Source organism: Haliaeetus leucocephalus, unplaced genomic scaffold (assembly GCF_000737465.1).
Source record: "Haliaeetus leucocephalus isolate CR32 unplaced genomic scaffold, Haliaeetus_leucocephalus-4.0 Scaffold616, whole genome shotgun sequence".
NCBI lineage: Eukaryota > Metazoa > Chordata > Aves > Accipitriformes > Accipitridae > Haliaeetus > Haliaeetus leucocephalus.
This window is the reverse complement of record NW_010973052.1, coordinates 4,541,924-4,569,197: the sequence shown is the minus strand read 5'-3', so window position 1 is coordinate 4,569,197 and position 27,274 is coordinate 4,541,924. Positions and strand designations below refer to the sequence as shown.

General features: G+C 42.8%; 1 protein-coding gene across 1 annotated transcript in view; it reads left to right on the top strand.

Moving 5' to 3' along the window:
• Positions 1 to 27,274, top strand: part of FAT3 (FAT atypical cadherin 3) — a 347,829-nt gene that overhangs the window by 2,077 nt on the left and 318,478 nt on the right. The window contains exon 2 of the mRNA XM_010578241.1: positions 19,349 to 22,660. Within this exon, the coding sequence (XP_010576543.1) occupies positions 19,366 to 22,660 (3,295 nt within the window). The 5' untranslated portion in view covers positions 19,349 to 19,365. The remainder of the gene's footprint in view (positions 1 to 19,348; positions 22,661 to 27,274) is intronic.

Below are 27,274 nucleotides of genomic sequence, written 5' to 3'. Positions count from 1 at the left end.
GTTGTTGTGTTTGGGGGGGGGGGGGGGGGAAAGATGACTTGTGAAGAAATGTGAAGTTTGGGGTTTTTTTAATGTTTGTATGCTGGTTTTGAACAGGAGACCATCACATGCAGTTTGGTAGCGCTGGTAAAATTGATTAGAGATCATTAAGAGACTGACTTGTCTGGTGATCACTAGAATTAATTTTGACCCTTGGCGACAAAACCATTGTTGTCGGATATAAAACTTAGTCTTCGGGCAGGAAAAGTTTTGAGCGTTTCGTAGTCACCAGATACCTGATTCTTTCGGGTCTCTGAGAAATAATAAAGAACACAACCGTGTTCTGAACCCAGCTGTGGTTCTTCGCCCTACGCGGCGATTTCGCTCACCTCATCTCAAACCCGGGAGTCTGGGGCTCCCCGCGGGAGCAGAAGAGCCGCCCTTCTGCCCAGATGCTCCCCTTTCTGCCTTGTCCCTCTTCCCTGGGCAACACCATCCCTGCCTGCCCGTGGCACCGAGCCCGGGCTCCGGCGAGGGAGAAGCTCAGCCTGTGGTGGGGACACGCTCCAGCCCTTCGGCGTTGGCAGCGGCAGCAGAAGACACGCGAGCGGCTGCCGTGGGTCAGCCGCTAGAGGGGAGACGAGAGCTGCGTTCCGCGGGTGTCTGCTGCCGCGGAGTACCACGGACCCACGGGGATGCTGGGGGGGGGGGTGGCAGGGGGGGGTGGGGGGAGCTGACCCAACCTGGGTCCTCTGGGTGCTGGGAGCATCCAGCAGCGGTCCGGTGGGGCGGAGCATGGGCCGGCGCGGGTCCTGGTCCTCAAGGAGCACCACGCTTCTGGGGCGGATGGCAGCCCGTGACGAGTTTAGGGATAGCAGAAACGTGTCTAGGCTTCGTCTGCGTTTTTTTGCGTGTGGACCTGCCGGACCGTCGCTGTGCATGACCTCCTTCTTGCCTGGCTCGGATGGGAGCGGGCCCAGCCTTGGTGCAGGCGTCCAAATTCACTCTTGTGTCTCTGTGGTGGAGCTTTTTTGCTGTGAACTTGACAGAAGCGGGAGGCCGTAAGTTTTCGTTTGCTTCTCGCATCTGTAGATGACTGCGGTACGCTCATAGATTGCTTTAATTGGAGTTGAATGGTGACAGGTGGCTGGTAGGCATTGGCTCGAGACCTCAGAAGTCGAAGGAATTGTCTGTCTTCCCTTCTTGGCTGCTTAAATCTGCTTCTGTATGATCATATGCAAAAGTTTTACTGGTAATATTGATTTGGCACATAGATGTACCATAAGTTGTTTCATCCTCGTCTAGAGGACAGAGACCTCGAACTTAAAGTATGGCACTTGGCGATGGGGCTGGGCACGCCGGGAAGTCTCCCGTGCGGAGCGGTGCAGGGCTGAGTGGCGGTGGGAGAGCTCCCAGCCAGCGAGTCCTCCGGGTCAAGGTGAGGTTTCCTGGGGATGAGCAGCGCAAGAACCACATGCTTTGCATATTGGTGTGGTGTGTTATGTCAGTGCTGTAACTCTTGTCTTCACGCAAGCCTAATTTTGCTAAAAGTGGTGTCAGAGTCTTTTTAATAAGACATTACGATTTTGGCTTTCAGTTTTCTTACTCTCTTACGTGCATGTGTGAAATGCAAAGCATATTTAATGAGCGAATACTTCAAATGCTTCCAATTAATTAAAAACAGTTCCACATCTGGAATAAATCCAGTACCTTTCATGGATGGCTTCAACTTCATGGTTTTCCCTCTTGTGAGAAGCCCTGTGAATATCCCCATGCGGACGCCTGTGAAAACCGGAGTGGCAGCGTCCAGGCTTATTTTACAAAAGAGAGAGAGATCTGAAGCCCACCGAAATCAATGGGATCTCGGCCTTTATTCCAGCAGAGTTTGGATAAGACCTAATAATATATATAATTATATAATATGATATGCCTGTGCATGGATAGATATTTTCAGGGTATCCTATCTTGAAGGTAGCTGTGCAAGTCTTAATTAAAATGTGTTGTTTCTCATGGTTCAACTGCTGTTTAAATTCATGCAGATTTCAGTGGGGCTTGAATTAGACACCACAAACAAAAAAAGCATTTTTATAATGAACTTTTTTTTCTTCTGCCTTCTCTGTCCTCAAATGTAAATAAAATGATCAGGTTTTGCTCTATGGGAATGTCGTGATTTAAACTGACACAACTAAGTGACCTAAAGATAGGAGATAGGCTTATTGCATAGATTAAAAATGCAGGGTTGGGTTGTTTGAACTGCATTAGCATCAGAATAAGAAACGGCAGGGCGAGTTGGCCGAGGTGGCCATGCAGAACTGGGGAGGGTTGTTCTTTGGAAAGCCTCCGAGCTGAGAATTCTTTTCTGAGCCATAAATAAATAAATCTGTGTCCTGAGCAATTAATGAATACAGAAGTCTGGGCAACTTTAAGCTGTTTGGGATATTTAAAAAACCCATATGGTGCTTTTGTTAGTGTTGTTGATTTCCATTCCCCCCCCCCCCAATATTTCCGTTTTAAGGTAGGCTTTTATTTTACTTTCTTTCTTTTTGCTGAAAGATGCTGATGAGAATGGTTTTGCCAGTGCTCTTCTGTAAAACCGCTATTAACTCCCACATCAGTTTTAGCATGTGTTGCACTAAAATGCTGCCCCTGAAACTTTTGATCCTCCAGACAGAGACTGGGATTACAGACAACTTAGTGCTTCGAGTACCTCGTTTTTGGAGTTGTCCTCTGGCTGCTTGTGCTGGTTACTCTGGGGATGCCAAGAACATTATCTTGCAGGGATCCTACTGCGAATGCATATACCGCTTTTCCGGGGGATCTCAGTGTGTTTTACAGACCAAAACTAATTAAACGTCACGACATTCACGGCAGGCAGATAAGCATGAACCACAATAAGTAAGCTAAAACAGAGAGGTGAAGAGCTCAACTTTCCCATGGTAGCAAACAGTGACATTGCTGTCGAATGGTGCCTTGCACCTCTGGAAATGAGGCCACTGGTGACGTGGCCGGGAGAGCTACCCTTTTGGAGGTGGACTTTGTGGAGGCAGTTAACATTTGCAGTTTTGCATCCAGCACTTGCCTTTCAGAGATCAAATTAGTTCTGATCCCCTCAACGTTTCTTTGCTTGTGAGTTCTTGGTGAGTCTGCATAAGTAGCAACATCTTGGAAGGTTATTGGAATGTCCCCTTACCCTTCTAGACTTGAGTTTTCTGAATTAAGCAGCTGTGGTTGGAATCGTAACTTTTAAGTATCATTTTGCATTAAGCAGAAAGTGCCTGACTAAGGTGCGCCACCTCTCACAGTGCTGACAGGTTTTGACTGTTGCTGGGTTTTGACTTCATTGGTGTAGTGTTTCTAGTAATTCCATCTCTGGTGTGGCTTTTGAGAGAGGATTGATATTCTCAAGATTACTGCTGTGGTCACTGTTGGTCATAGGCAAAAGAAAAAAACAGTGCTGGTGAAGTGGATGAGCTGGCAGTACAGTAAAATGGAGTGGAAATGAGAAAGTTCACTTGCTTAACTGTTTTGAGTGCTCAGCTGCTTCAAGTACAAGAGTGTAAGACAATGTCTTTAGAAAAGAAAATTTTTTGCCAGTCTGGTAACTCGTTTATGAAATTCTAGAGGGGGTTTAAACAAAGCAATCTAAAGAGAGATCTAGTGAAGCATCAGATAATTATGGTACTATAAGACAGATTTACAGATATGCTGATACAATGCAGAAATTGCCATTAGGGCATGCTGTACAACTGCGATATATTGACAAAGGGAGAGAAAAAAGGAGGAGTGAGAGAAAGCTATGGCCTGAATTTCTATAGCCTTTTAACAAAACATCTTAGGCATAGGAGCCAACTAAAAAGGTTAATTGGGCAAGATCAGTTATTGTGGTGTGTGAAAGTGAGCTTCAGAGCTTGAGAGGAGACAGCACCAGACAAAGCAGCGAGGTGTTTCATGAGATGAAGCTGTTTGTGGTGGTGAGAAATGAGGATCAGCCCCACGCCGATCTGGAAGAGGGATGGTGTAAGAAAAGCAACAGAATTTACTGAAGATGTGAATGTTGTTTCAGTGGTGCAAGACCCCCCAAAGCAGAGCGGATGGAAAGAGAAGGGCAGACAAGTTGCCTTTGGAACTGCCTACCGAAGCAATGAGGGTTACAGTGGGAAAGGAGTAAAGTTTGTGAAAACGGAAGAGACAAGGCACAAAAGAGGAGGCAGCATGAAGACGATGGAGTCTTTTTTACCAAATCAGCACGGTGCCTGAGAGCATCGAAAAAAGTGAGAGAGTTGTATGACTGTGTGTGCTGTCAGGCAGGAGCTGGCAGTCGGGTTATTCTAGCACTTGGCTATCTCTGCCTGAGGCCAAACTGGAAATACTCTGTGTAGCTTAGGCTATCTACTTATATAAAGGGTGTTACAGTCATGGAAAAGAATGAGCCAAAGGGAATGTAAAGGTCACAGAGAAAGATTACAGGGGCATCCGATAGAAGAAGCGGAGATGTTGAGGTATGTGCTTCTATAAAACTGTCACACATACTGGAAGGGAGGAATACCAAAGTTCATCCACAAAGTGACAGGGTGGTTGAACCTGGATTGGAACTGCTTTATATTCAGTAGTTGTTAGGTGGAATAAGGTGCCACAGAAATCAGGAGAATAAATTAATACTTGCAGAAATTGAGCCTAAAAATACGGGTATGGCATGATGATCTAATTGCTAACATCAAAAAGCAGGAGTTAATTTTGTGTTGGCTTCCTTACTGTAGACCGGCCTGTCTCCCTAGGAAACATCCCTGAGAATGACCTGTTGATACGGGAGCATAAGTATTAATTTTAAAATTAATTTTAATAATGTGGGCATAAGTCAGTTTGTGTTAGTGCTTGGTGCTAATGAAATGGATTTCAGACCAATGTGCTCTGGAGAAGAGCAGAATTTCAGTATTTCTCCTATTGCACGTTTCAGTTTGCTGAGAAGTTGGAGCAAAGGACAGCATCTCTGCTTCATTTGTTGCTGGTTATGCAGTTTAATTAGTGCCCATCATTACAGATTTCTGAACAACTCTCATGAAGGTGAATACGGGCTTAGAGAAATCTGCAACTCTGCAGAGGAACTCTGTAACTAGATGCTAAGAAGGGACTGTTCATACATGGCAGACAAAAGGGTCCTTTATGCAAAAGTAGCTTGTTAGCTTTTTGTTTTTAAGCTGTAGCATGTCTAAGCGATCAGGGTGTCACACACTAATAAACTGGCCAGTCCCTCTGGAATAGACATTCTTGGTGGTGATTTAGAAGGTGCATTTATACAGTAGTCTCTAACTTCATTACTACACTGTTTCCTTGGATACTGAGCATTTTGCATATAATTACGAGAGGGCGTTAACAGTGCTTGGTGGTTCTAATCGTTTTCATAAAGTTTTTCATATTACTTGGTTAGTATTCTCTTTTTCCTTTAATTTTCTATATCGGAGAGGAAAAACAAAAGGAAGTGATTTTTGTCAGCTAATTTGCACAACTTCTTTTGAGCCAAGAACACATTTTATTTCATAAAGTGTGGAAATTCTGTGTGCTATTTGTGGAATTATGTCGCTGAATGGGTTGTAAATAGGAGCTGAAGTGCTACTATTCATTGCAACATCAAATTCACACTGTTTGGGAACAACCTTACAATAGTAAAGAAAAAGCTGTTTAAATGCTGGGCAGTAAACAAAATTTGTTATGGGTGTGAAAGCATTTAAATACTTCATGTGTCTATTTAAGCCTTGGGTATTTTGATAGTGTTCAGTATGTTTCTCGAAGGTACTTTCTGCTCTTTACACACCATCTTGGTTGCCTCAACTCCGGCTGTTGTTTGACAAACAGTTTGAGCTGCCATGGACATGGAAAGGATCCCTCCCGCCTGCCCCAGGCACCCGTTCCCCATCTCCCTCCCTCCCTCTCTCCCTTTTGTTCGCAGGCATATTTGGAATAGGGCAGCTCAATCCCCAGTGAGAGCAAAATCAACAAAAAACAGAAGAAAAAGAAAAGGGGGGGGAAAAAAAAAAAAGGCTGGGGTGGGGGGAGGGAGTGAGCGCAGGACAGCTGCTTTGGTGGCCACGGTGGCTTATCCTGCTGTAAAGTGATCACCAAGCTGCGGCGTGAAATGATTGTGCCTGAATATAATTTGGTTTAGTTGTGTAGAGTGTCTGCAACTCTTGTGAAGAAGTTGGTAGGAGCATCAGGCTGCGATGCCCGGGCTCGTACGGTGAGGTACAGTGATGCGCTGTGCGTCGTGGCCCATCGCTGAGCCTGCACGTGAACGTGCAGCTCCGTGTGTGTTACCTCCACAGCGTGCAGCACGTCTTGCTGCAAAGGATGCATTTATATGCATTTGAGGAATGTCTGTTCGGGAGCAGTATTTTTGCCTGTCAAAAAAAAATGAATGCTTCCCTGTTCTTTGAGACCTCATTGGACCTTAGGATATCCCCTAGAAACACAGCAACAAGGATTGAAACTCTTAAATGACTGTAACTGTCACAGGCTGTGTAGTGACATGAGGTTTGAGGGCAGCTGGACATGGTGAAATGGGCTGTACGTGTGCGTACACACCCCTACTCACACTAGAAGTGTGCTTACTTACTGAAAGCGTTTTTTAAGTTCAAACCATTTTTTTTAGTGTTAAAAGAACTACTTTATGTTCCTACTGATACTTTTTCTTCAGAGAAACAATATATTGTATAGTTCATTTAATAAAATAAAATCATTTTTCCAAAAGCCACAGAATACAGAATTTAATACAGTAGGATTTGAACATAAATTCTAGGGATGCATGTGTGATGGGAGTCTTTTACACTACTCTCTATTTTATTGCAGTCCTCATAGTGGCTTTCATATGCCAAAAGCTATTGAGAGCCTTTTCTTATAAAAGTGGTGGTATAGAAATATATTATAACCACAGACATTTTCTCCTTATTCATAACAGTTTCACAAGTGAGACATGCTTCTTTTTCCCCCTTCTGTATGGATTTGTAATTTTGCTGGGTTTGTTTTGGTAAGCTGATGCATTGCTATTTCGTAACTCCCACTTTTTTGCTCTATACTTTCATCTAAAAAATACAGAGGAAACCGATAGTGGAGCTTCAAGTCAGGCAAAGTTATTCCTGATGACTTTGATCTTTGACCTGATGCTCTCTGACACAGCTGAGTTTTTTCTACCTTCCTGGAGCTTTGCAGAGGTCAGATGGAAATGGTAGCTGCTTTTCAATAGGTGCCTGAGGAACGAGAACTGTATGCAAGTAGCACCTTGCTATGTGAAACTTCATTTGAAATTGAGGTGTTAAATTCAGCAGCAGTGAACATCCCTGGGCATAAGCTAATAGTTATTATTTAGGCTGGAGTCCTTTTATTTCAGGTGAGCAGCTTTCCCCATCCCCTTGCCAGAAGAAAAATGTGGGGAAAATGATGGGCATGTGGCTGGCAGGCACCTTGTGTGAGTTTGCTTCTGCGGGATGCTGGAAGAGGGAACATCCATGTACCTTTGCGCAGGGGCAGTCCTGGGAGCTGCGCGCCAGCACGGCACCTTCGGCACGGGGCAGGAGCAGCTCAGCACAGCCGCACCTGGGTTTTGGAGGCGCAGAGAGGTATCTGGTGGGATGATACAGGGTTGCCGGCACTGCTTCCTTCGCTCCTCCCAGTGCACGAAGAGAAGATGTGGAGCCAGCGGCTGGTTGTGTTTCCAGGACGTGGATCAGCAGCGCGGGGAGGTGTGTCCTGCCCCATTGGCGTTGGCGAGCGCTAAGTTGGATGCTCAGCATTGTGAGGTGTCCGCCTTGCTAATAGCTTCTCTAATTGTCAAAGTGTGCAAGGGATGGGGTTGATCCCATTAGGAAGATTTATCTGCTGGGGCTGCGGGGAGCTGATGTGGCACCAGCACTGCGTGGGCTCCTAGCAAGCGGGGAGAAGTCCAGAGCAAGGGGGCTGGCAGCAAACCGGGGTGAGACCTGACGAAAGCACGGTCAGAGGGACCGAGCCTGACCCTGTGTCCCGTGTTTAGGTGATTTACCGCAACCAGTCTTTGGTGTGCATGTGGTGTTTGCCTTCTGTCCAGAATCTGAGAGTACAGGCTTTGCAACTTGACCTTGGGTGCAGATGATCTGGACTCCAGGAGAGCAAGCGGAGAAGGGTGAGGCATTAAGAGATGAGCCTGTTCTTCCTAGTGGCTACTGTTTTCAACAACATAAGGGAATCTTGACACTGTTGTTGTTGTTGTTATTATTATTATTACCCCTTCCTTACTGGTCTCTGTTTCATGATAAGTGTCTCCAGTTAACTTTTGAAGGTCTTAGATGTAATTTTGAAGACTGAACCAATTTCCTGAACTGTGAATAAATGATAAGTTTTGAATGGTAGCCACTGCAACGGTGGTGAGAAACCTAACTGTGTGACTCCCTGTTTTGGAAATTTAGGCCAGTAATGCTGGTGAGCAGTGCTTTGTAGGGAGACCTTCCTGCCCTAAATTGTGCGGGTACAGAGGGCAGCATAGCGAGGCGGTGAGAGCTGGCAGCTGGAGTATGTGGGGGGGTGTCTCCGATGTGGCCTGGAGCCAGGGGCTTGAGCTGTTACGCCTGTTTCCTAATCTGAAAATTGGCTGAGTGCGTGCACTTACCTGGCATTCAAATATGCATGAAAATCAGGGAACTTGAGGGCAGCGCTGTCAGAGCAGTCAAAGCTTTTCTGACAGCCAGTGGATGTGGGTGCTTCAGGGAAGTCCTGTACCCATAAGGATTTCAGGAGGTAGATAGCAGTCTGCTGTGGAGGTGTTACTGCTTCCCAGCGTGGCTGGTGGTGAGGCTTTCCATGCAGCCTGGGCTGCTGTGCTTGTTTAAAACACCTTTCGTGGAAAAAGGGCAGACTGATATTTGAGGGAACATTCTTCTCCTGAGGGAAGCATGGAGCTCTGTTAGTGAAGAGGACTAAAAAAACCCCCCCCTTCTTTTTTTTTTTTTTTTTCTTTTTTTTAATTTTGCATGATTTTGACATATGAAACTAACTCATAAATGAAACTATCCTCTTTCTGAGGTTCTGCCTTTAATGCCAAGTATTTAAAAGGCACTTTTCCAAGGTGATTATTGAAACTCTGTATTAAGAGATACCTCACTTAATCTAGCATATGCTGATTGCCATGAAGATATTTTCAACAGATACTGTGCAGTGGTGTCTGTCATTCTCCAGGACATAAATAACTGCTGGACTGTAGATGACTCTGCGGCTAACTGACGGCTTATGGGTAACCTCTTTTCTGGCACAGAAATAATGGGTTGTTTGTTCCTCTAGTTGAAATCCTGATGTGTTTTGATGTTTCTGATTTACATTTTTAGCGCTGTTCCTGATACCGTCCAGCGTTCTGGGAATGGTCTTTAAACTTGGTATTTATTTTGGAGCGTTGGTTTTCCAGCAAACAAATATGTGATTAGCAATTAATGGTTTTGCTATAAATAAACAAAAGTGAACAGTTCAGCTTTGAATAGCGATCTCTGCTCTGTGGAGCTTTTAATTGGGCTGTGCCTGCAAAGTTGGACCTTTCCAAACACGCAACAGGCTTTGAGGGACTCCCAGCTGCGGTGACTGAACTGGCCAAGTTGGAAAGCTGAAGCCGTAGTGGTTTGAGTTAATGTCTGCTTAGCTAAAAAGTGGTTATCGTCTCAAATGTCTACACATGAGCTGACCATTGGAGGGGGGCAAAAGCGCGCGTGGTTTCAGTATGGGTAACTTGTCTGAACGTGGTGGGAGTTTCAGCACGCAGAAGACTTTCGGTGCTGTGCCTTTCCCTTGGCGGCTGCTCGCTGGGGTGCAGGTGCCTGGCGGAGGTGGTACTGGAGGGGGTACCAGAGGTTCTTCTGTGCAGACAAGGCAGATCTGTCTGTCTGAGTGCCACCAGCACTCCCTTGTGTGCATCGAAAATAGCGTGTTATAATGCCATATTAAAAATAATTGGATGCAGCACCTTGTATGGATTCAGGTATTTCTAATGTGGATAGCGGTCCAAGGCCAGCTTTGATGGAAAGCTTTCTTCCTTGCATGATTGGGCCTTAACACATGGGCTGGAAAGGAAATTTCTGGGTTTCTGTCGTAACTTTGTTCGGTTTAAGGCTGACTCCGTCTACTTTTCTATTTCCCACACAATGTCTGCAGCGTGGATTCCACTTATCTGAGAGAAACTGTGATGTATTTGACCTGATGTATCCGTGCGTTGCTTCTTACTTAGGCAGGTTAACCAATTTCCATGGCCTGAGCTGGATGTAATTTTAAAAAGTAATGGCAATAGCCCTTTCTCTAAACGCTGCTTGTTTGAACAAATGACAGCCTTTCTGATTTTTTGCACAGGAAGATATAGAAAGCAGCCACTGTATTTATCAACGATCATTTTTCTTTATTTTTTTCCTGTGAACAGTTGTGGGCTTAGAGTTTGTCCAAGTTTTCAGAGGCTACTTCATCAGAGGGCCGGTTTTTGGGGAGCTGTCTTTTGGAAGGGTGGTTGGTCTGCAGTGCCTGGAAGTCAGACCCATGTAGACATCTCTAGCTGGTTGCAGACAACTCAAGCGGGTTGCTCCAGGAGTGGAAGCGGCTCTGTGTTATGCCTGCGGCACAGCAGCAGGTGCCAGCACCCTGCAGATTCCTGCCCTATTGGAAGAAAAATGTTCACTGCTAAATCTACGTTTCATTCTCAAATCTCAAACTTGTTGAGGATCTCAATCAAAATATTTGTTCCTTGCACTTCAAGCATGATCTCTCTCTATTACTGTGTGTCACAGCCATCTTGAAGAGAAATGGCATTGTAAAACCAATAATCCTGTTCCTAGCCTCAAGAAAGAAATTTTTTTTCTTTCTTTTTTTTCCCTCTAGAATCATAAGATTTAGGTATTTCTCAAGTGGTTGTTCTGTTTAATGGTGTTTTTTTTTCTTAATGGCACCTGGATCCATCCATATATCTTTTCCTGAGACTTCTTCCCAGATTGCTCAGGCAGTGCCATTTTCTCAGGTCACTTTGCGTGTTGCTCCTGCATGGACCAAACACCATGAAGTTACGGTAGACACTGAAGGATCAGCAACGGTGGCTGAACTTTCGGACAACAAGCCTGGCATGCCTTTGCCAAGAATACGCCTCTGCCTCTGTGCGTGGTAAATGGCACTGTGCTGGTTAGGGGAACGTGCCCTCAGTGCTGCTCACCAGCCCTCCTGCTCACCTCACTCACCAGGTCCCATTCTCTGTCTCTGCTCATTCTCTCCAGACTGTCCCTTCTCATTCCTATTGACTCTGTCCTTACCTGCCTTTTCTGCACTAACTGCCAGCGCAGGAAAAAAATCCTGCTGACACTACCTCTCTGTCACTCACCAAATAATTTTGGGACAAACCTGGAGTTTTGGCTTATCCCAAGATCTGGCGTGGAGTGAAATGCTTTATCCCACAGTCCCTTTGTAAAATCCTTGCTGGACTGTCATTATTTTGACTTGGGATCTCGTAATCATAGAATCATGGAATGGTTTGTGGTGGAAGGGACCTTTAAAGATCATGTAGTCCAACCTGACAGTCTTTTCCCCTGGTCTCCATTTTATGTGGTGTTTTTTACATGGAACTGTCAACTGGGAAGAAGCTTTTGTATATTCATCTCTTTTTCAGCCACCCTCCTTTTGCTCATATATAAAGGTCTGGACCATTTGAGCTGCCCTACCTCCACACACAGAGTGTCTGAGGGAGATATATAGTATTTTTTTCCTCTGAGAGTAACAGCTTGCCCCAGTCCTTACACCTATATACCTATTATGGCCCTGAAAACAGTAGTTGTAAATCTCATAGCCTTCTTTCTTACTGTAAACTATATCCAAATAGTTTATACAAGCCTGTGCAAGCTGTCAGAAGGAGTATGTGCAGTATCCCGAATGCAGAGCAGACTGGCAGCAGCGACCGGCGGTGCCTGGGACTAGCGGGAGAGGGTTTGCAGGAAAACTACCATGGAAAAGAGCGCAGGGTGGGAAGTGAGCCTTGTGTGGGAAAGGTGGAAGATGCTTTTTCAGCTGCAGGGACACCACGTTCGCTGTTTGGGGGATCCAAATTAACATGTGGTGAAGGGGGAGCTGCGGAAAGACCAGCAGTGACAGGACTGGGACTCACCAGTCCTGGGTTTTTTACATTGACATTGTACATAGAAAGAGCTTCCAAGCCAGGGCTCCTTGGACAGGGGTCAAAGTAGATTTATGAGATAAACTTAAGGAAGAAAAAAAGTGCCAAATAAACAAGAAATAGTACCCTTGAGCGTGCTTCATAAGGAAGCAGGTAGCCCCCATGAAAATAACTGGCTCATTTTGAAACTACCCCAAAGCTTCCCCATTTTACAGTGATTAAGAAGCAGGAGCCTGGAGGGATTGGAGATACACAAAGCATGAAAACTAGGTATCAGCCTTTGTTTCCCTGGGGGCAGACCACCAAGGGACAAGCTCAAATCCCTTGTAAGGTGGCTCCCAGGAATTCCCTTTTGACAGATCTTGCATGGCGGCAAATTAATTCCTCCCCTCTCCCCCTCTACCATTTCCCAAGCCACGTTTCATCCTCGAGGGGGAAGGGAGTCCGACAGACCCTTTGCACCCGCTCCCCAGGAAGACAAATGACGCCTGGCTCCTGCTCGCAAGTGGAGGCATTTGCTGATGAACTGATACTTGGCAAAAATTGGTGTTGTATGGAAAAAATCCCCAGCACCTGCTAGCAAAACAAAGTTATTCATAACATACGGCTGGGTGGCTAAATCTTCACTTCCTAGGGACGGCCTGAATTACACTTGCTACATGCTGAGCGGCCTTTCTCCCGTGTGAAATTATATGCAGGCAGCAGGAGGATTTGCAGCTCTAAGGAAGGTTAGGATTTATAGCGCTGTCTCTTGCAAGGGCTTACTCTGCAGAAATGGTCATTTTGTCTTCCTCTTCTCTTTTTGGGATAAACACATCGTGATATAATCATATATATGGAAAAGCATATCTTTGTGCTCATCGGGGAGCAGGTAGGTCCATGAATATATCCCCTGTTGTAAATCTATCGGTGTCAGGTTTTTTTCCCCCTCCTGCCTAGGGTTGAATGCACATTTTTAATTCATTTCCCTATGGCACAAATACTAAATTCTTATTCTATATTCTGATTTCTTTTCCTGGCCACTAAATTGTTAGCCTTTCCTAGCTGGGTAAATTATTGTGGAGTGCAGCTCAAGGAAGATGTCTGGCTAGAGGAAGTGCCGTTTAAATGTGCTTTTTGCCCTATTCTGATTTGACAACATGCTAGCGATATTGCCTGTGTAGTGAGGGAAGAGTATAAAATCCATGGCTATCTCTGTTGCAGAGGTTTGCTGGTAGAATACACCTTGGTCTTTAAACTCCCAGATCGATACCTTCCATGTGCCTTAAATATGAATTTCCATGAGTTTGGAAGAGTTTTCTGTAGTTCTGTGCTATGGAAAAGGCTCCTTCCAAGAGAGGGCACTGATGTACATGGGCTCCCACCTCCTTGTTGCAGTATCAACAACAGATGGTGAAAACCATCTTTTCCTATAACTGATGCAGCTTGACGTAAGCCTTAAATAGGTAACAACTACAAACCAGTCAAAATGCTTTGTAACGTTCATTGCACCCTTTTTGCAGGTCCCACGGCCTGGTTGTGCAGAAGTTTTTGTGTAGGCAGGTTGCTGTTGTTGATAGAAAATAGCACTGAGAATAAGAGGATCTATTTAGGTACATGGATCTGCCTGTGACAAACTTGTACGTTTGGTGTTTTGATGATTAGACCGTAAGAATAGATAGGCTACTGCTGATGTTGACGTTTAAGTGAAAGGAAAGAGTTGTAAGATTGAGGTCACTTCCAGCAAAATCAAGAGCTTCTGTTCCTGCTGCAGATGCATGACTTCACTACATACTATTTAGACTTCAATTGCATGTGAAGTTAATATTTTGCCTCCTAAAAAAGACCTTCATATTTTCAAATACACCTTTTTTCTCTAAAGCTGCTTATTTAATAGAATTTAAATAGCTATCTTTTGAAAGAGAATTGTGACAACTCTCATGAGAAAGGAGTGATAATTCCAAATTGTAGTATTTTTCCATACCATGAGGTCACCACTCCTGTCCTGTGTGAGGAGGCACCCTCACTTTCCCAGCTTCTCGAAGAGAAATAGCAATCAAGGTAAAAACCTTTAAGTCAAGGTTTCTTGACCCTTTTTTCCCGGGCACACAGGTGCATAAATACCTTGACTCTCAGAAATTTGTCACCTGAAGTTGAGAAACTGTTTTTTCTCCTCCTAGCCCAGAGGACCCTATAGGTAAGAGGTTCATTGGGTCTTTGTAGCGAAGATGGAGGTTAAAGCACAGATTGGTTTCTTCTGTCTTCTTTTTCAAAGGACCTGGAGAAAGTCTTAAATAGTTGTATTGTATTAGCTAGTTACATTGCCTAAGTTAATTTACCTGATGGTCGGCTGGAAAAATCCTTATCTCATAGGGTGTAATTGGGCTTGGAGGGCAAGTAGGGACAGAGTAGAAGGCTCTTTTCTTTTCCCTATTGTGGTCTGCCAAAAGCTTATTCCTCCTGTTTGCTGAAGAAGTTTACCTGCTATATTCTTTATATTCTATAAAAGTCCTTTTGGGTCTTGTTTAATATTTTCAGAGTTTCCCAAGAGGTATATGCATTCCTTTCTTTTTCAAGTATTTTCTGGTATGGAGATCTTTGGGATTAGAAGAATTAGCCTAGGGAGAGGGAGTCAAACAAAGGATCACGCAGCACTTGTTTTACATCTGCACATTGAATTAGAGCCACGATTTTGGTGTGCAGGGATCCTGCCAGTTCCTGGGTCCTGAGTCTTCCTTCTCAGTCTAGTGGGGTGTTATGTTTGGATGCAGCCCAGAATGGAGGTTGCTGGAGCCAAGATGAGAAAAAGGAATGACGCTCATACCTCTCTCAATTCCTCTAAGGAGCACCAGCCACCTAAAGCTTTTCTGCTATTCTGCAAGGTTTGGGTCACGTAGTTAAATCTTTGCTCAGGAGCAAAGGAAAGTGACTGAGTGGAGAACTGAATGTGAAATTATAGAGTTCTCCATGATGTTCAAGTTTGTTTTAAAGAGTATTAAAAATCAAGACACACTATTCTATTTCTCCATTCCTTCCTTCCTACTTCAAGGCCAGAGTATTTAATGTGAGCTAGAGTGGAAAGGTGCTGGACTCTGACTTTGTGTTATCTTGTCACCTCCTTGGGTAGTTAGGAGGTTTTTTCTTTTATTCTCTGCTCTTATTAGATCTGTGTCTTTTCTTCAGACTAAACATGTTGAATAGTACCAGGGGAATTTTTTTTTTTTTTTTTTGAGTAGCTCCTGCCTAAATGTTTCAAAATCAAGCAAAAGTAATCATAACCTTTTTCTTTACTTGAAACCATAACATTTTTTTGACAAGAAGTGCCTTTAAAGAAATGCCTTTTAATTTACGGTAGGTTGCTTTGTACATTGTTTCTGTAACCTATCGCATTACATTTCCTTTGCGTTGAGTATGTATGTATTATGAGCTCTTAAAAACAAATATCCCAGAAGAAAGGAATTCAGTAAATGAATAAAACATTCCTGGGTAGCCCAAGTGCCAGTTTAATAGCTCATCCATTGGGACTTTCAAATAATATAATAATGATGGCCATATAAATATATGGATAGATGAATAACTTCAATGAGGAGCTTGTTACAACTCTGCATGCCACATCTGAAATGAAATCAAACTCTGAAAGTGCTGCCTGATGTGAAGGTCCAATTTTTCTAGTGCCAACCCTGAAATTATACCTAAAAATACACAAACTGTGTGTTTGTGTATACAAATGTGTACATAACTAAAACATGCAGTCACAAACACACACACACACGTATGTTGTTTCTAGGTGGAATTTAGTGTTTCAGGACTGATCCTGATTGCACTGAACCACTAGAACTTTGTAGACTATTGACATGGCAGGATTTACAGCAGTGTATTTGAGATTAGGTCTTAGTCCTGTCTTTCTCTAAAAATACAGAGATAAATGGAATGGGAGCATAAGGTTGTCATGTTATATTGCCTGGGATATACACAACTTTTTCATTAGGTTCACTTAATCACATAGCTTTGTAAGTATCTACTTTGATGCCTGCCTGCCACAGCAGAGTCTGTAACCTTGGGTATGGCTAACCTGAAGGTAAAGTTTTAAATCATTTCTGCTTGTCGCAATGAATTTCTCAGGAAAACTGGTTTCTGATTATGGTGGACCTGGAAGCCCGATGCTGATGGCCATGAATGACTGAGAGGAACCAGCTCAGTCTGAACTATGGTATGGACAGGAAAAAATAAACCACCAAATGAGATGTAAATAGGTTAATACGATTCATTTCATTACTCCAAAGAGACCTATTTCTGGGAAGCTGCTGAGCTGCGGTAAAATAAAGTATGGGTGCTCATATGAAACATGGTATCAGTCTCCATAGTAAGCCAGCAAAAATTCATTTTTAGCAGTGGGGAGAGGTTGGTATTGCAGTACAGATGGAGGATGCTGAAGTGCTCTTGGTGAAAGGCAGCAATACAGTCATTTGTCTGTTGAGTATTTTAATAATGCCACATTACAGAAGAGGCACAGCCCTTTATTTTGTTATGAGTTGGGTCTCTCTCATTAGAATTTCTCATTCCCCTTGGCTGGCTTTTCCTTGGCAGCATACCATATATTGGTTGTATTTTCTACTTGAGAGCATCGTCTCCCACGCTAGGCTGAAGCAGCAGCTTTTAGTGGCAGTACTCAAAGTGATCGCATAAAACCCCATGAAAATAAGGGACTTTGATATTTTCACACTGGTGGATTAAGCTGATGAATGTTTGCTGTGCTGAAAAATAAGGTGCCACTGCTCTGATCTTTTAGCTGAGTGAAGTGGCAACAACGATAAAAAAAAATCTTTCCTAGCTGAAGTAGAAGTATTCCATCCTGGGTCTCCTAGGGATCAACCTGAGCATGGGGAGAAGCACAGGAAAACCCGTTCCCTCACGTACACAAAGCATATTGCATAATTGTGCATATTTGATGTATAAACTGTATGGGATAAGATGTTAATCATAGGACTCACACGATACGTGCATAGCAATTGAGTGGGCACATTCAGAAAAGGAACTGTCACATGTAGTTCTGTGGGGATTTGTCTGTTACTGGGGAATGCAGGTCCAGGAGGTGGTACAGTCTTACATTTTTATTTTCTTTTTAAAGAGTTTCCTTTTTTTTGTTGGTAGAATAGAAAAGAAAATAAGAAGGAAACAAAGCGGGGAGAGAACTGCATGGGAAAATAAGTGTATTGAAAGATGAGTGCCTTGACAAACGCTTGGGAGAATTGATCAAATTGATTAATGTGTTAAGCAATGGGATATAGACTGTGGGATCAGGAAGTTAAGTGTTGTGTGAACATTATAACACCAGTGCGATAAATTGATTGTCGTTAGTACTTAAAACTGCAATAGTCATTCAGTTATATTGGAAGTGATAACTAACATGAATTCATATTCCAAAACTTGCGTGCAATTTATAAGTCTCCTAGGGGATGTTGAAATCATGTTGGAAATTTAAATTAACCCCTGTCATTATCGACTTTTCCTATCCTTTTCCACTCTGTATTCTAGCTTGGAGAAAACTACGTTTTCAAGCAGCTTTTAAATGACAATGAGAACAATGTATGTGTGCAGTGGGTCTTTCAATAATTGCCTTTTAGAATTGATTTTTATGATTTTCACAAGTAGGAGCGAATGTACTCTGTAACAAAGAAGCTTATTCACACTACCTCACTGTAAGCAGCTGCCTGGTTTCCTTGGGCTCCTTTCCTCTCCTTTCAGGGGGAAGCAATAAGCAGGACCTGGCTCCCAGCTTCTGCAGCACCCTCCAGTAACCTTCAGCCAATGTCTTTGCTTGCCCTGTCTCCGTTTAACCTCCCAGTTTAGATCCCTGAAGTGAGGTACTGGAGCTATTCCACAACAGGACTGTAAGGAGGAACTCCAAATCTTCCCCAAATGGCTGCTTATTAATTGCATTTGAATACGTACATTTATGATGAGCCTTTTGAAATCAATGGAAAGGCTGTCACTGCTTTGAGGTGGCTGGAGTGGGACAGACTGGATTGAGATAGGCTCACAGCAATGGAATCGTATGCCTTATGTGTAGCCAAATTCTGCTTGGGGTTACGAAAGTGAAATGTGATGTAAGCTGGAATTCACTCCACCTGAGTAAGGATGCATTTATGCTCTTGCTAGTCAGGGTGACCTGCTGGCAGCAGGGCAGGCAGTAGATTGGAGGGCGTCTTCACCTTTCTTAGGTTGGGATGGCAGTAATACCCAGCAAATGGAGGATTTATTGGACATACAGAAAAAAATTATCATCTGTGGCCTCATTTAGGAAATGTTACCCAGTGTATTTGGTGGAAAGTGGTGACTGTAATTACAGACGCATTGTGGAACATATGCAAGGGTAGAGTTAAGTCCTACGAGCTCTCTCAGCTGTGCTGTTTCCTAACCTGAGTCTTCACCTGAGAGCTTTATTGAGCAGTTTTATTTTCTTCATTGTATTTTGCCTGTCCTCAGTATCTGGGTATGCATATGCATATATGTATGCAATTGCATTTAATTAGCCATAATTCTTCCTTAATTTTGATTTTTCTGAAGGTATCTGTAGTTAAAGTAATGGCTGTGTAGTGACTTTTATGTACTGGTTGTTCTTGGTGGCTCAAATTTCATCAACCATGTGATCTTCCTTAACTGTCCATAAAAAAACCCGGTAACATTTGACTATCACAGTGCTATATACATAATGAAAATCCTGTCTCCTTTCCAAACACTGGGACTAAAAATGAGTTTTCCAATATGCTCTGAAAACAAACAAGTTTAGGCTTAGTTGGAGCTACTGACAAATAAAACCAACAAATTCTGTATGTGGTTCATCCTTTTATGTAAACTTATTCAAATGTGTGTGTCTGATTTTAATTTATTTCACTGTGATTGTTATTCTGGACTACGTGCAGGTGTGTATAGATCTGGTAGGGCCTCAGGGTTTTTTATGTTAAAAAAGTGTATATGCACACATATATATAGTTATGTATATGTGCATGTATTGGTGCACACATACATATTATACACTCACACACATGTAAAAATATAATTCAAAACTAGTGTGCTTGTGTGTGTATAGTGTTCTCCCTTTCTGTTTTGTTAAATATATAGTGACTAGTTAGTATATATATTTTATTTTTAATTAAAAATTTAATAAGTAATTTTGACATGAAACTTCACAGTACAGTTTTTATCTCTTGATCAACTATTTCCTGTTTTCTCTCTCTGTCACAGGGTGAAAGAATGATGTGATGGAGGTGAATATGGGCCACTGGTCAGGCTCACGGCTACCTCTGTCATGCCTTGCCCTTCTGATTGTCAAGCTCCTGGCCTCCATTTGCCAGGTAGCTCATGGGACCACCCCGCTTGGCTTTCACTTTACACATTCCACTTACAATGCTACGGTGTACGAGAATTCTGCAGCCAGGACCTATGTCAACAGTCAAACAAGGATGGGCATTACCTTGGCTGACCTTTCATGGGATATCAAGTACCGGATAGTGTCTGGTGATGACGAGGGCTTTTTTAAAGCAGAGGAGGTCATTATTGCTGACTTTTGCTTCCTAAGAATAAGGACTAAAGGGGGGAATTCTGCTATATTGAACAGAGAAATCCAGGACAACTATTTATTGATGGTGAAAGGATCTGTCAGAGGAGAGGACTTGGAAGCATGGACAAAAGTGAACATCCAGGTTTTGGATATGAATGACTTAAGACCTTTGTTTTCACCAACCACGTACTCTGTCACGATAGCGGAAAGCACTCCTTTAAGGACTAGCATTGCACAAGTGACCGCAACAGATGCGGATATTGGGTCCAATGGTGAATTTTATTATTACTTCAAAAACAAAGTTGATCTCTTCTCAGTTCATCCTACAAGTGGTGTTATCTCCTTAAGTGGCCGCTTAAACTATGATGAAAAAAACAGATACGATCTTGAGATTTTGGCTGTGGACCGTGGGATGAAGCTTTACGGAAACAATGGCGTAAGCAGCACTGCCAAGCTTTATGTTCACATTGAACGTATAAATGAACATGCCCCGACGATAAATGTAGTAACCCATATTCCCTTCCCATCAGACAAGGAGCCTATCTATGCAGTTGTTAACATTGACGACCTGGATGAAGGAGCCAATGGAGAAATAGAATCTGTTTCTATTGTGGCTGGAGATCCACTAGAACAGTTCTTTCTGACTAAAGAAGGTAAATGGATGAATGAGTACAAAATCAAAGAAAGAAAGCCTATTGATTGGGACACCTTCCCATATGGTTATAATCTTACCCTCCAAGCGAAGGACAAAGGATCTCCTCAGAAATTTTCTGCGGTCAAACTGGTCCACATTGCTAGTCCCAAGAAAGAAAGTATCCCCATGAAGTTCGAAAAGGAAGCATATGATTTTTTGATCAGTGAATTTTCACCTCCTGGTGTGGTGGTTGCAGCAGTTAAGCTGATGCCTGAGCCACAGGGTGTGGAATATAGAATATCTCCAAGTGAGGAAGCTGAGTATTTTAAGATCAATCCTAACACAGGGCTTATTACTACTGCTCGTCCTTTGAAAATCGTTGAGAAGGACGTCTATGAATTAGAAGTATATACGAACAAAGGTGGTGATTTAAAAGCACACGTTACTGTCAGGTTAGAAGATGCCAACGATCACACTCCGGAGTTCCAGCAGCCCTCCTACAGCTCGTTCGTCAACGAAAGCGTCCCTGTGGGGTCTAGTGTTTTGGCAGTTTCAGCAGTTGATAAAGATAGGGGGGAAAATGGATACATAACATACAGCATTGCCAGTCTGAACTCGTTACCATTTACAATAAACCAGTTTACAGGTGTCATCAGCACATCTGAAGAACTGGATTTTGAGTCCTCACCAGAAAGCTACAGGTTCATTGTGAGAGCCTCCGACTGGGGTTCTCCCTACCGCCATGAAAGCGAGGTGAATGTCACCATATACATAGGCAATGTCAATGATAACAAACCCCTCTTTGAAAAAGTGGCATGTCAGGGAGTGATTTCTTCTGATTTTCCCGTTGGTGGTCACATCACTGCTGTTTCTGCAATAGACATAGATGAGTTAGAGCTTGTGAAGTACAAAATAATCTCTGGAAATGAACTTGGCATTTTTTATTTAAATCCTGACTCTGGTGTCCTGCAACTTAAAAAATCTCTAATTAATTCTGGCATAAAGAACAGCAATTTTGGCCTTAAGATAACGGCAACTGATGGAGAGAACTTTGCTGATGCTATGTTTGTTAATATTTCGGTAGTTCATGGGAAAGTGTCTTCAAAGACCTTTAGCTGTAGAGAAACTAGAGTCGCTCAAAAGCTAGCAGAAAAATTACTCAAAAAGGCAAAAGCAAATGTGAAACTGAATTTGGAAGATGGTTTTCTCGATTTTTATTCAGTGAACAGGCAGGCACCGCATTTTGACAAATCCTTCCCTACTGATGTAAAGGTTTCGGAGGATCTGCCAGTTGGTGCCACCATCCTGAGGATAAAAGCCTATGATGCAGACTCAGGCTTTAATGGAAGAGTACTTTATACAATTTCTGATGGTAATGTAGATAGTTGTTTCAACATTGACGTGGAGACGGGGGTGCTTAATGTTCTTATGCCCTTGGACCGTGAAAAAGCAGAGCTCTATCTCCTTAATATTACCATTTATGATTTAGGTAATCCACAGAAATCTGCTTGGAGACTGTTGACTGTTACTGTGGAGGACGCAAATGATAACAAGCCTGTTTTTTTACAGGACAGTTACTCAGTTAATATTTTAGAAAGTACAAGTCTTGGTACAGAGATTATTCAGGTAGAAGCCAGAGATAAAGACCTAGGACCTAATGGTGAAGTGACTTACTCAGTACTGACAGACACCCAGCAATTTGCTATCAACAGTTCCACAGGAATGGTGTATGTGGCCGATCAACTAGACCGGGAATCAAAAGCAAACTACACTCTGAAGATCGAGGCTAGGGACAAAGCAGAGAGTGGCCATCAGCAATTTTCCGTTGTGCCTCTGAAGGTTTTTTTGGATGATGTCAATGATTGCTCTCCAGCCTTTATACCATCCAGCTACAATGTGAAGGTCCTTGAGGACCTGCCAGTTGGCACTGTCATAGCTTGGTTGGAAACTCACGATCCAGATCTCGGCTTGGGAGGCCAAGTCCGTTACTCGCTGGTGAACGATTACAATGGGCGGTTTGAGATAGACAAAGCGAGCGGTGCCATCCGCTTGAACAAAGAGCTCGATTACGAGAAGCAGCAGTTTTACAACCTGACTGTGCGCGCAAAGGACAAGGGGCGCCCGGTTTCCCTCTCTTCGGTTTCTTTTGTGGAAGTTGAAGTGGTGGATGTTAACGAAAATCTCTATACCCCCTATTTTCCTGACTTTGCTGTCATTGGATCTGTAAAGGAAAACTCCCGCATTGGTACAAGTGTTTTGCAAGTTGTTGCTCGAGACGAGGACTCTGGAAGGGATGGAGAGATCCAGTATTCCATTAGGGATGGCAGTGGCCTGGGGAGATTCAGCATAGATGAAGAAACCGGTGAGTTTTGTTTCTAATTTCCTTTTCCCTTCATAGAGGCTTTTGCAAAAGCAAAGCTTAGGTATAATTAATTTCTACCCTTAACAAGAAGTTCAGTTCTTCTTAACAGGCAAGATAAAATTATAAATAAGGATTTTCCAGGCACAGCAATGACATGATTTAATTACCTGGTTACATTCATCACTCTGTGAGTGTGAAATAATACACATTCCTTTTCAGCAGCTATGTGATGACTCCATTTAGAAAGCAGTGATAGTTATGGAATGACTCACTTCCAGTCATGTATTATCTGTTGATTGTTGTAAATTACTCAGGTCACCTACACAGAGTCACAACACTCATGACCTTGAATGCAGTGTTAAACCCAATGAAAGGAAATAAGGAGCATGAAACAAGAATTATTTCATCCTAAAACCTGTTTGTGGTCTTGTTCTTACTGTTGTTGGGTGTCATTTTTCACAGGAGTTAGCAGTCTGGAATGATACGCCGTTCTGTATAATACGCTTACTTGTAGCACACTGTTCCTCAGTGTTGGCATGTTTGTGTAAAGGTAGAAATGCGGGGGAAGATACTTAACTGTAAACCAGCTGTGCTAGCTTTCCTTTGGTGGCAGTACTATTATGAACATTGATGTCAGAAGACAGTATTAACAGAGTGAAGATTTTCAAGATGTTGAACTTCACTAGCACGTCACCCTATTGGAAAATGTGGAAAATACTAAGTATAAAAGCCTATCTAGTAAAACACTTAACAAACTGGCTGTTTAAATATCTGATAGCTGTTGGGAGTAATGGTGCAGCTGTGGTACTAGAAGTAGTGAAGAAATTAGAAAATATTAGTCAACAGTTTCAGAAATTATATTAAATATGTTAGGTCTGTGGGTTTACTGTGGTTTAAGCAGACTTTATATGTCTTTTTCTAAAGCTTTTAATTGAGAATTGGTATTAAAACATAAGATTACAATGTATGTTTTGGCAAATTCAAACTGTTTAATCAAATGTCAACTTTCTAAACTGAACGTTATGAAAAACAGACATTACAAATGCTGTGGATCGCGTCTGAGCATAAGCAGTGAAAAATATTTTTATTCTATTTGTGCTATAGTCTCTGCTGCAGCTGTGCACTGATGATACAGTCAAAACCTTGTGTCCAGAAACATCAAACTTGAGTGTCAGAAGTCAAGAGGGCACCTACTCTAATTTCCAGAAACGTTAAGAACTCACGTATCCTACAGTGCTAATTGCAGTTGAAGGCATTCAGCTGACATTATGGAGGCGGTTGAATGTGAATTTCAATTTTAAGTTCCTGCATTTCAAAATTTTGGCCTACCTCTTTATTGAGTAGCATCAACTTCAGCTAAACAGGTTCTTTATAAAGCAATGGGAGATTGGTCCAAATGCTGCAGTATTGCTCTGGAAATCTCAGGATTCAACATTTATTGAACTGAAAGGAATTGGTAGGGACACTAAGTTAGTGCATGTCACTCATTAATAAATTAAACAGGTTTTTTACCCTGTGCCTAGACTAGGAGGGGCAATAGCCTATAATAAATTGGGGCCCCATTCAGTAAAGCACAAATCATGTTTTCACATGTATTTTGTCATGTACTCAATATTCCACATTAAACATACTTAGTTTCTTTCCAGAATTGAAATCTAGTTGGGGGGGGGGGAACCCACAACCCCCCAAACTTTAAAAGTTGCAAATATTTGTCTGCCTTTCACACTTTCACAAGTATTTTCATGAAAATGCACCAAGCTGTGCTCTTTCTCTAAACTGTTCCAGAAAACACCTGATAATCCAGCAGATCAAAAGACTTCTGGATTCTTCTTCTTTCTGTTTTCCCCACTGTTCAATACAATTTAAGTCTTCTCGAAACCAACTTGGAGAACACTTGGGTGCATAGCTGCAGCCAGGGTGATGTGGAGAGCAAGGGTTCAAGAGTTACTCTGAGTTGTGCTGTTGTAACCCGAGTGCAGAATTTGACCTGCTATGTCAAATAGGACACAACATTAATACTCTGCTATTGAACTGGTGGCAACTTAAATGCTGCTGAATGATGAATCAGCTTTCTAGCTGTAGAAAAGAGCTCAAGTCACATATTGAATTAATTTACAAAGAGATAGCTGTTTATTTACTTTCAGTGCAGTTAATTTGTCACTTTTAAACTGACCGACTCTATTGGCTTATGCACCGTCTCTCCTGAAATTTGTGAAGGTAAGCAGGAGCGTGAAGTACAACAAATCAATATTTTTGGCTGCTGCCTTAATGAAAAGAAGACTGCAGTATCCATTATAATCATTAGGATATAAACTGGGCCAAATTCATCCTGGTATGTGAGCAGGCTGGACTCCAAGCAAGTTTGTGCTTTCAGCAAAATTCTTCTCTAGTGCATTATTTTTATTCTTCTGCAATATTCCATCTCAATGGTGTCACCCCATGTGCTGAGGGAGATGTGCCTGTGTTCCCCGAGGCACATCGATACCGAGGAGGGGAATGAGGAGGAGCTGGCCTGCATGGCGGATCCGCACCGCACCACGCTCCCGCACGCTTGTTGGCACGGTGGCTTTGTTCCCGTTCCCCTATAGATGTATACAGGTGCATATAGGTGCATCTAACTCCACTGAGCTTGACCTGGCTTTTGGTGTGGGTTCCACAACAGGCTGTTCTCCATTCAGGTCTGAACAGTGGTTTGTGGTCCGCGAGCTTGGGTGTCTCCTCCACACTGGCCAATATGGATCTCTCTGCGTAGGGTAGATGTGCAAACCTTGGTGCTACTGCAGTTTGATAAGAGATGTGCCATGCGGGTGAGCCTGGGATTTCCTTCCCATAGTGCTGCTCTTTGCCTTGTATAGCAGAGGATCGGTTTTGAGGGTTATTGTTGTTGTGTTACAGCGTTCACTGCTAAATACTCTAGTTCATATGTGGTAGTAACCAGAAGCATAGCGAGTGTTTGCCAGCTAGAAGTATTTGATGAAGTGAAATTTTACATGTATTTGGTCCCACAGCCTTGTGAATCACTTACAAATCTGTCTCAGTGGATTTACTTTCCTTTTCCAGGAGGCAGAGCTGGTACAAATTTGTAAATCAATAAAAACTCCTGAAGTGGAAGGCAGCAGTTCCTGACCTCTTCCAACTCCATCCCTGGTTTCCCACTAGTAACTTAGCCAGCAGACTATATTTCTCATGGGTTTACAACTCAGCTCATGATTCATAGCTAAAAAAAGGTTTAAGACTTTTCTAGACATTAAAAAAAAAAACAACTTTTTTTTTAAATAGAGAACTCTTACTTGTTGATTCTCTGCCTCAATGGAGATTGAGTTTGTCACCAGCCTAGGTGTACGGTTGAAACTCATTGATTTTCTGTCTTCCTTGACCTATTTATTGACTGTTGGTATAAATGTCACAAGCTTGCAATTTAAGATCCCTGCACTCAGGGACATGTAATGTGATCCTGCCATTTATGGAGTCTCTTTTTCCTTCTGTCTCCTGTTCAGAACTGCTTCTTTTTTTTGCATCTCTCTCATTCTCTTGGACTCGAGAGATGTAATCTATATGATGAATTATGGTCATCTACAGTCAGAACTAGTCACTCCAGTCTTTCCTCATAGTCAACAGAGAGAAATGGGCAATTGAGAAACATGACTCCTTTTACCCTAAAGTAAAAATATGAAGTAAGTTGGATGAATCATGCTCTAAAAATGTGCGAAGGTCCTTGTATGACTAGCTCAGAGGTAGAGGTCTACATTAAACACCTTGCCTTGGTCAGAGGTAATCCGTCCCTGTTAACTGTAAACCAACTGTAAACAAGAATACATGCTGTCAGGTTTACATGCTAAGTAGTTTGTGATGACTCCTCTCTACCAGATTCATGTTTTTAGCCTAATTTCAGGGAATTGTCTCTCAATATGGAACCCACACATAAATGCACTTCTAGAAATAAAAAGTGGAAAGGTTTTTAAGAGTATAGGGGATGAGATTTATGCAACTAATATTTTACGATTTTTCATTTTCTGAGAACACAGTGCTAGACAGAGCATCCCACCCTCTTTTCTATCTGTAGAAAGTCATCAAGATCTGATGCTTTGATCTTATTTGTGGAAGTGAGTGGTAACTTTCCCCTTATGCAGCTCAGGAGCCACGGAGAAGCTCGAGCCATTTCGTCATCTCTAGTACTGCTCCCTGCCTGGTGTGTTCCTCCACACTTCTCACCAGTCTGCTAATTGCAGTTCCTTAGAAGAGAACTGTGTAAAAAACCCCTCTATGTTTCCAGTTTGTTGTAACACAAAATGAGCAGAGATCTGTTAAAGATTTTTGTGGGATGGCAGCGTGCTCTGAGTTTTCATCACAGTGATAGGTCTACTCTTCTGGAAATGGTCTCTGTCAGAGGTCCTCTACTGCCTTCTTAAAAACCTGGATTTTCACAGCTCTGGTATGTACACCCTCATAGTGCTGATACCACAGCAAGTGGTGTATTTTTGCTGTCTCAGGAGCTGGTGGTGAGTCCAACAAATGCATATGGGTTTATGGTACCACCTACCTTGGGTGACAGAATACCATCTAACTGTACCTCTTTTCTGGCTGCAGTGGGGACTTGGACAACTAGCAAGACTT